The sequence below is a fragment of the Haplochromis burtoni genome, unplaced genomic scaffold (assembly GCF_018398535.1).
Source record: "Haplochromis burtoni strain Fernald_Lab_line unplaced genomic scaffold, NCSU_Asbu1 Contig_1794, whole genome shotgun sequence".
NCBI classification, from domain to species: domain Eukaryota; kingdom Metazoa; phylum Chordata; class Actinopteri; order Cichliformes; family Cichlidae; genus Haplochromis; species Haplochromis burtoni.
In genome coordinates this window covers 7,845-18,119 of record NW_024584155.1, presented here as the reverse complement: position 1 = coordinate 18,119, position 10,275 = coordinate 7,845, and the positions used below count along the sequence as shown (strand labels likewise).

The following is a 10,275-nucleotide window of genomic DNA, read 5'->3' as shown; positions in this document are numbered from 1 at the left end:
GTTAGATACAAGGTGATTTATTTACAATGTGAAATAAAGGAACCAAAACGGGAGTGTCAACACTTCAGGGTGAGCCAAGGCCAAAACAAATCTACACAAATCCCGCACCCCTGACCTTACCAAAACAAAGTCAAAAATAAAGACAGAGTCTGACCTCCTTAACTAACTCAAAACAGGAGAAAACGGGTGATCAAAAGAAACGGCAGCTCACCCCTACCCACTCCACTTCCACAACTTTCAAGCGCACTGCAGCCAGCGGCTACCACAGGAGTACTGCTGGGTGATGAGGAGAAACGCCTTTTAATGGGCGGGTCCTCCAGCTGGGACCAGTCACATCGGGGCGGTGTATCCACGCACCAATCGGAGCAGGGCCCTGGCACAGCTAAATTAACATAAAAAGACACAACACCTGCACAAAACAAACACATGGACATGCGAGTTCGTAACACACCTTTAAAGCCTACACTGGTGTTTTTACACTGTATAGTTTCTGGAATGCTTAGAACTCATATTGCTTTGAATAGTTTATTTTGATGCACGTGCTGGTTTTTTCTTGCAAATTTGATTACAATATTTATTTTTGTTTTTCTGCAGTATATAAAAATTGGTGATCTAAAAATAAAACTATGAGACACTCAAAATAAATTTCCTGTTGTTGAAACTATTTTTGCAACTTTTTTGTATTTACAGTTTTGAGGGATAAACCTCTTAAATTTCTCTAAGCTAGAAATATATGTAAAAAAAAAAAAAAAAATTTTCAATTTTTTTTGTAGTTTATTGCACTTTTTGCAATTTATGTAGTTACTATGGACTTAATGCATACACATATTACAATTTGGTCTATAACAGTTGTACTGATGTATGGCAACTTAAAATGCAGCATGAAAAAATATAAAGATAAGCTGTGGCAGACTTCTATGGTAGGTCGTAAAGGGTTAAATAAACAGCATTTATACATCCGTTTTCCTCTGCTTACCCATTTCAGATTCAGGAGGGCAAAAGTTGGAGCGCATCCTGGACACGCTGCCAGTCTAAAGTTCCTCTCATAGCACTCAGTTACTCAGTTCAATTTTATTTATACAGCACCACATCACAACAACAGTCACCTCAAGGCACTTTATATATTAAGGTAGACCGTAAAATGTCTTTTGTGTCAAATGTCAAATGACTTTAATCTCGTAACTGACTTTTTTTTTAAATATGGTGTAATACTGCCTCGTAATATAAGTTATTTCTTTGGTCATAAATTATTTTTGTAATCATTTCACCAAAACAGACCTGAAATAATCCCTACATGTTCCATTTTCATTTGCAGAAATGACAAAGCCAAAAACCAAACCATGCCCTTCCTGTCAGGCTCAAACACCTGCAACAGGAAGACATGCAGTGGATGCCTGGGCAGCCTGAACGTAAAGAAACTAACAAGACATGAATATACACATAAAATATTATTATAAAAGAGCATAAATAAAAAAGTTATTCACATCAGAATAACATCATCACACTAAAGACATCAAACTAGAAAAAACTTCAACTATTTTAATTTAAGCTACTTCTGATTTTTAATTTAATCGGCTATTAACTGAGAGACAAAACATTTCAAGATGGATATTTGAAAGTTTAGAATAGAATAGAATAGAATTCAACTTTATTGTCATTGCACATGCACAGGTACAGGGCAACGAAATGCAGTTTGCATCCATCCAGAAGTGCTTTAGTGATATAGATATATTACAATATATATTAGCAATAATATAGATATGTAAGTATATTACAGAAATGGGTCTATTATGGTCAAGGTAACTTTTTTTATACCCATGGGCAAGGTAAATTTGCTTACAGAAAAAATGACAGCATTTGGCATCCCTTTAAAAACACACATACCTAGTAAAGATATAAACCTCACTGTGGCACATATATAGTAATTTTAATATTTCGAATCAAAAACAGTTCTTATTTAATTCAGTGACAGCAACGGGGACAAAGCTATTTTTATAACGCTTTGTCCTGCATCTCGGAAATAGAAACCTCCGTCCTGAGGGAAGAAGCTGAAATTCACCCCTTAGAGGATGGGAACCATTTTTAAGGATTGATAAAGCCATCCTCTGTACCTGCTCAGAGTACAGGGAGGCTAAACAAGACTGTGGCTCACCTATCAGACGACTGGACCATCTCACTATCTGATTCAGAGAGTTTTTCTCTGTGACAGAGGTCTGACCGAACCATGCCACCAAACAAAAGGATAAAACAGACTCAATAAAAGAACGAGAAAACAAAGTTAAATTTTTTGGTCAATGTGGAAATGAACAAGTTTCCTAAGGCAATAAAGGTGCTGGTGACCCTTTTTACAAACTGATTTGCAATTTTGATCAAAGTTCAGTTTTTCATTGATTATGGTCCCAAGATATTTATATGATTGTACTTGCTCTATTTTCTGACCTTTAATTAAAGTGACTCCGTGCCCATTTTGTTGTTTCCTAAAATCAACAACCATGTCTTTTGTTTTAGATATGTTCAGCTGGAGATAAGACTCCTCCCACCACTGAACAAAGTCATCAATGACTGGGCCGTGGTTAGTTTCACCCTCTTTCAGTAAGCTGACAATAACAGAGTCATCTGCATATTTAATAATGACCCTGTTTTCATGTCTGCCCTGACACATGTTTGTATAGAGAGTGAATAATAAGGGCGATAGGACGCAGCCTTGAGGAGAACCTGTGGAGGAGAACACTGGGTCAGACAGAACCCCATTTATTCTCACTCTTTGTGACCTGTCAGTTAGAAAATCTAAAATCCAGCCCAGCAGGTTTTTCCTGATTTCAAACTGTTCTAAAAGTCTTTTAATTAAAATATGGGGCTGTATTGTATTAAAAGCCGAAGAAAAATCAATGAAAAGAAGTCTTGCAAAAGTCCCTTTACTCTCTACATGTTTAAGAATTAGATTTAGTAAAGTCAAAAGTGCGTCCTCCACTCCTCTGTTGGGCCTGTATGCAAACTGCATTGGATCCAGCTGACCTTCAGTCTCTTCATAATCACATTTCTGATGATTTTTTCAAAGACTTTCATGACAACTGAAGTGAGGCAACAGGCCTGAAGTCGTTTAGATTTAGGGACAGGAACCACGACTGCTTCGTTGCAAAGAGAGGGCACATGTTGTGTTTGCAAGGATTTGTCAAAAATAACCTGAAATATAGGCCTGAGTTCATCAGCACAAGATTTAATTAGGCGGCCACTAATATTATCAGGACCCTGGCTCTTGTTCACATTGACTGTATGAAAGGCCTTTTGGACATCGCTGAGTTCAATGATAAAGTGCTGAGTATCTCTCAGTTTCTGTTTCAGTTCCAAAATATCCTCGCTAAAATCAGAAGAATTAAAACGAGCATAAAACATGTTTAAAGCATTTGAAAATCTCTGTCTGAATTAAAACCATCTAAAATTACCTGACTGCTGCTCTGCGTATTTTGAAACCCTGCTGTGGTTTTCATACAAGTCCAGGCAGACCCAAAATTTTTTGCAGCAAATTTGCTTTCACGAAGGTTTTTGTAGCTCTGTTTTGCTTTCAAGATCTCGATTTTCAGTTCCTTGGAGTGTTTCTCTAACAGGGGGACACTCTTTACACTCAACTGAGCACAGGGACACTGAGGAACCAAACCACAGTCCAAACCCAGGATAAAGAGGTTCAGTGAATGTGGTGTTGAAGGTGTGGAGGTGGATCAGAGTGTGAGAGGAGACTCTGTAGAAGGACAGAGTGCCAGCAGGACAGTCCACATACACTGCTACTCTGTTAGAGACAGAGGAGGAGGAGGAGGAGGAGGAGACGGATTCTGATGTCTGGTTATGATAGACGGAATCAGGACGACCATCATAGCATGAAAGACTCCAGGACTGATCATTCCATCCAAACGCACAGTAATCACCGTCTCCTTTCCTTCCGATTCTTCTGTAACTCACAGATATAAAAACTCTTCCTCTCCACTCGACCTCCCAGTAACAGCGACCAGTCAGACCATTTCTACACAGCAGCTGGTAACAGCTATCAAATCTGTCTGGATGATCAGGATATGACTGAACCTCCTGCACATGTGTCACCTTCCTGTTGTTGTCAGACAGTTGGAGCTTTGTGTTCACTGTGTTTGTGTCGATTGTGAGTTGACAGGAATCTGATGGAGAGAACAAACACAATCCAGCTGCAGTTATTGATCCATCATCTGTTCATTGATTGACACTTTGATGATGACTCCTGACATCAGAGATGTGAATGTGTGCTGCTTTGTTTTCATGAATCCCATTAAAAACACACTTACACTTCCTCAGACCTGGTGTCAACCACTGGACTCCAGCAGGCTCCACCCTGAAAGGAGGAGGGGGGTCAGACCAGCACAGTCAGCATGCACACATGGACATTACATGGCTCTCATATATATACTGTTAGACATTGATAAAGGAACAGTCCAACATTTTCACAAATACACTTCAATCCATATGTGGATAAAACTGCTGATAACTTGGATTGATGCTGTATCTGTCTGTACACAGCTGTATTGAATGAAATATGAATGATTCAAACTCTGACCTTCATTATCTTAATATTCCTCTTATGTTAAGCTGGGGAGGAAACTGGCCTGCATTTGCTGTCCACCAGAGCTTATCAACAACAAAAAACAGCTTGTGCATCAACATAAACTATTTCCACAGTGAAATTTGAGTTCTAAGCATGCCAGAAACTATACAGAAAAGCCAAAAATGACTTTAAAAACCACCAGTATAGGCTCATAAAGGCCCTAAAGAGAAAAACTAAATTTTAAGTGAATGTAGCACCGGCTTCTGCACTATGAGCATCATGTTAGCAAAGGTAGGAGAGCCAAGCACGAAAGACGGCACCGCAGAAAACATTTTTTCGGTGAAAGTTGTGTTCAAAAAATGCGCCCCTCCGACAGCCAAACCCATCTGTTCTCTGACTGGATTGTTACATTTGTGATTGACATGACATTGACCAATCAGATGAGAGGAAGAAAAATAGGGTCAAGATTCGTACTTGTAACTTGCAGGGTTTTTTTTGGCTAAGTCCACACACAAATCTTTTTTACACACACAAATCTTTTTCACACACACACACACACACACACACACACACACACATGTCAGTAAAATAACTATGCAAATATTGATGTCCTTGAATGCTGAACACTGACTGATTGTATCTCTTGTACTTTATCAACGCAGTATCTAAAAACTTTGCATCGTAGTGGTTAAAATCTCATTCTAATAAGAGTTAAAAGTGCATTTGGTTATTAGGTTTATAGGATTATTGAATTATGGTTAACGGTTGGTAGAATTGTTTTTAGCATTATCTGCCAATAACATCTGCCACCTTTCCAAATTTGTGCCCCTACCTGCCCCCCCAACAAAAGTTTTCTAGACACGCCACTGTTTATGTTAGCTGTGAGTCACAACTAACCAAACAAGCTGGTTATGAAACTCTTTGGGAAGGTCAATGCCAGGGCGCTGGTGAGGAGAGTCCGTCCGTTAGTTGAACCTCGGATACAGGAGGAACAATGCAGTTTTCGTCCTGGTCGTGGAACACTGGATCAGCTCTTCATCATCTCAAGAATACTTTAGGGTGCATAGGAGTTTAGAGAACTTGAAGAAGGTATTCGACCATGTCCCTTGGTGGGTCCTGTGGGAGGTGCTCCGGGAATATGGGGTGTCTGGCCCATCACTACGGGCCAGAATCCTTATACACCATTGTAAGAGCTTGGTCTGCATAGCCGGCAATAAGTTGGACTTGTTCTTGGTGGGTGGTGAACTTTGCCAGAGCTTCCCTTTGTCATCAATTCTGTTCATAATTTTTATGGACAGAAATTCTAGGCTTCTAGGCTTAGCCAAGTGGGTGAGAAGCTCAGCCATTCGAGAAATGCTAAGAGTAGAGCCGCTGCTGATCTAGAGAAGGATGCCTCATCTTGAGATGATCTAGAGAAGGATGCCCCCATTGGGGCCTGAAGTTAAGGTTACTGGAAGTCAAGTCCCTTTGGATAAGTTAACTGATACCCTCGGTCTGCTTACTTCTCATCTTTCTCACACTATAAGGAATCTCGGAGTGTTTTAGATAGCTATTTTAAATTAGAGAAGCAAGCATCCACAGTAGTGAAAACCAGGTTACGCGAAATTGCCAATCAAAACCTTATCTTTCTCGAAGAGATCAAGAAACACAAATTCATGCCTTCATCACTTCTAGACTGGATTACTGAAATTCTCTCTATTTCTCTCCATTGCTCACAGTTAGTCCAAAATGCTGCTGCACGTCTTTATCGAGTGTTAGAATGCACACATCACTTCAGTTCTGGCTCCATGTCAAATATCATATTAATTTTAATATTAGTCTACTTACTTTTAAAGTTACAAATAATATGGCACCCAGTTATTTAAGCCAACTCCTCAACAAGGATGACCCCAAAAAAGCACTGATATTGTCTAACCAGATGTTCTTAGTACAACCAAGGTCTCAATTGAAGCATAGAGGAGATCTGGCATTCACAGTAGTATCACTCAGACACTGGAATAATCTGACAGAGGATATTTGACTTCAAAGTCTATTCAGTCTTTTAAATCACATCTTAATGCTCACTTTTTCACTTTGGCTTTTAATTCAAGTTCAGAAAGATCATTTCTAACCTTCACTAAAGCGGTTTCTATGAAAGCTGACTAAAACTCTTCAGGTAAGACCTTCCTCTCCAGAGGACTTGTTTGACAGCTACTCTTTCAAGAATTTTTGATATGAAAGGAAGGCTGGAGTTTAGCCTATAATTAGCTAAAACCACCGAGTCAAGAGATGGTAAATACATACAAGAGAATGATGGCCATGACAACCCAATGCCCAGTGAATATTTCATGCAGCAGAAACCCAAGAAATAGAAGCAAGAGGAGGAACCATCATGTAAGGAGAGGCCCCTGCACGATATGTACCACTGGCAGATAGACACTTCCTCGCACATCCAGAAATCCTATCAGTGGTTGGATAAAACTGGACTGAAAAAGAGCACAGATCCATACCTGAGAGTGTCCAGTCTCCAGCTTAAATCCCTCAGACCAGCTGACAGCAGCTCCATTCCTGAGCCTCCTGGTTGATTGTAGCTCAGGTCCAGCTCTCTCAGATGGGAAGGGTTGACACTCAGAGCTGATGCCAAACAAGTACAGCCTTCCTCTGTGATCAGACAGCCTGACAGACTACATACAAAAAAACAGCAACAATTCAATCTATTTGCATCCTTTCAATTGAATTAAGCAGCATATAAGTGATGATTCCCATCAGTCATCTCACGTTTCTTAAGAGTGTAAGGGAGCACCCTAAAAATCGAGGTCACGATTCAACTTTCTAGGAGAGACTGCTGTTAAAAAAAGGAAAAAAAATATGTAGGTTCCACCTTTGGCTCGTACCATCCCCAGGCAAATTGAAGATAGAGCAGGGGACACTAAGACAAAGTTGTTGAAGAGGTACATAATTCAGGTTAATGAGTCTACTGAAATTGACGGCTAATACTACTTGTATGTGCAAGATATATGTGTGCATGACAACATTTTTTTTTGCGCTGTCACTACCAAGCAAAACCAGTGGTGTAGAACTATTCAAAATTCTGAATGGTTACATATCAGAAAAACTGGATTGGTTTCTCTTGGTCTGCATATGCACAGAGAGCTGAGTGGAGTTTGCACTTGACTGCAAGTCTATGCACTGTCATTTACAGGGAAATTGTGATTATCCAAAAAATGTTACTCGAACCTAAAAACACAATAAACAGTGTCATTAATGTCATTAACTACATCAACGTGAATGCCCTAAACTCAGGTCTATTCAAGCAGCTTTGTGATGAGATGGATGCAAAGCACAAACGCCTTCTCTTACACACAGAAGTAAGATGGCTAACTAAAGAGAGATCCTTGGTCAGAATTTGAGTAATGAAAGCTTGTGCCGAGACTTATTCCAAGAAAAAAAACTGTGATCCAAACCAAATTGTGAAGTACAGTTGACATAAGTGACAAACATTGCATGTCCTTGTCTCCCATTACTCCCAAATGGACTGGCTTCTTAGGTGGGAAACAAACAGCACTGACATACAAGAACAAAGCATACACAAAGGAGAAGGAAGAAAAAAAATTGAGCATATGTAGTATTGGATTGATGGAGCATGTTTTACAGATGAAATGGTGCCTCAGATCATAAAGACTCATAGATGAGTACAATTGATGCTAATAAGACAAGATAAGTGCTGCAGAAAAAACATCAATCTGCTGAATTTAAGTTTTTATTTTACCGCTGAATTCATTAACATCAAGAATAGATGGAGTGAAAATCATTATCATATCATCATTACATAATTCTGTGTGGTTTTCTCATTTTAGCTCATTTCAGCTCTAAAATATATACTACCAGCCAGGTTTGGACACACTTCATTCAATGTGTTTTCTTTATTTTTGTTACTTTCTATAATGTAGATAATAGCCATAATCAAACCTAGCGTAATAACACTATCTATAATGATCAAAACAGCACAACAAAGAACTCAGAACAGAAGTATTGAATCCTCTTCTTTTTATTCTTTTACTGGACAGAGAAAATGCAGAGTGAGAGTGTGCAAAGTATTTATAATTATTTTATTCAATCATTACTTTCCGGAAAGGGATGTGCACAAGGCTAAGCCACTTGCAGATCTGAAGCATTAAGCTGGATGTGTATAACATAGTCAGTTATACGTCACACACAGTTTCGATCAAAACAACTTCTGCGCTTCACTCTGCCTACTTCCTCATTTTCTGTCTGCATCCTGTTCCTTTGCAGCTCTGCACAAAGCGTTCTGCACAGTTTCCTGTCTCACTCAGCAATCTATGACCTTTCACATACTGTATGACTGAAAGATGGCCTGCTTTAGTATACTGGCCTACATAAAACAATATAATCAGAAAATAAGCACTAAGAATATATATTTATTTCCTAACAGAAGCCATAATATAAAATTGACTCAAGACTCAAAACTGCTGGGTCACAAGGACCCAGAACAGTGACACCTAGGGTGTTGCCTAGGGATGGGTATTCAAACCCGGTTCTTGTTGAGAACCGGTTCCCACTGTTTCAATTCCCTGGAATTGTTTGCTGTTTTTGCAAATGATTCCCTTATCGATTCCAGTCGCCCAGTAGCGGTTTTAGATACGGGCGACACGGGCGGTTGCCCGGGGCGGCATCGGGTGCTTTCGGTCATGCTGCACTGTGTTGTTGAGGGTGGGTCTTTGGGGTGATGGTTTTTTAAGCAGGTGAATTGGGTTACCCTGCCAGGTGGTGATCAGACGGACCGGATTATGGCAAAAGATGGCAAAAAAAAAAATAAAACTGCCCGTACTCACATTGCTGCCCATCCAAATTTGTCAGCCAGCGCATTAATTGGGAATGGCATAATAGGGGCACCATCCCATTGTGTTTCTCTTAGTTTCAAGTACCCATTATGCTCGTTGACGATACTGATAGTAAGGACGCCCGCCGATTTTGCGAATGGCTAACAAGTAGTTCGCTCTGACTTGCTTGCTGGTGGGCGCAAGAGTAAGATTGAGGGCTAGATGCTATATCCACAACTTAAAGCACTTGGATGGTCTGGGATCTCTGAGATGCGGTATGTCGCCATGGAAGACCAGCCATTCGTTTTTCGCCCTGTGGACCTGTGAATGTTGTCTGCAATGACAAATAGCTCAACAGTTGAATCTCACATCTAATAACCTAAACTCGCAAAATTTCATAAATATCCATATAATATAAACACTCAAAAACCAACAAAAAAACCCAGCAATCTGTTTCTGAATACAGACTTAATTCATTATGATGCACCGTACAATGCTTTCCCATCCTCATTAGAAATAATCTTAATAATGATTCCGTAATGTGTTCTCGTTTTCTCATTTAATGATATTAGAGACGCCAAACTTAAAGAGCCCTCGATTAAAAATAAGGAGCGCGTAGCACTGTTCTGAACAATTCGAATAGCAACTTAGTTCAGTTCCAAAGAATGTTAATTTTACTCATTGTTGTAGTCTATCTTCCCCTTGCTACATTAGCCAGCCCTTAGTATATAGAGAGACGAGGGTGTACAACGAGGTCCCAGTTTAGCAGCAGTCAAGTAAACAACAATTATATAAGAAGAGTAACGAAAATCTGTACTGAACTATAACTGTCTTTTATAGTCTACCAGATGTGGGAATAAGCTTGTATTTTAAAGGGTTTCTCATGCATAT

General features: G+C 39.6%; 1 protein-coding gene across 1 annotated transcript; it reads right to left on the bottom strand.

Annotated features, from left to right (window-relative positions):
* Positions 1-3,289: 3,289 nt before the first annotated feature.
* On the bottom strand, positions 3,290-9,159 carry LOC106632810 (neoverrucotoxin subunit alpha-like). The gene is made up of 3 exons (XM_014331439.2): positions 7,054-9,159; positions 4,308-4,354; positions 3,290-4,163 (listed from the first exon to the last, which is right to left on the bottom strand). Exons 1-3 carry the CDS (start codon positions 7,107-7,109, stop codon positions 3,532-3,534), a joined length of 735 nt encoding a protein of 244 aa, XP_014186925.2. The 5' UTR covers positions 7,110-9,159; the 3' UTR covers positions 3,290-3,531.
* Positions 9,160-10,275: the final 1,116 nt, after the last annotated feature.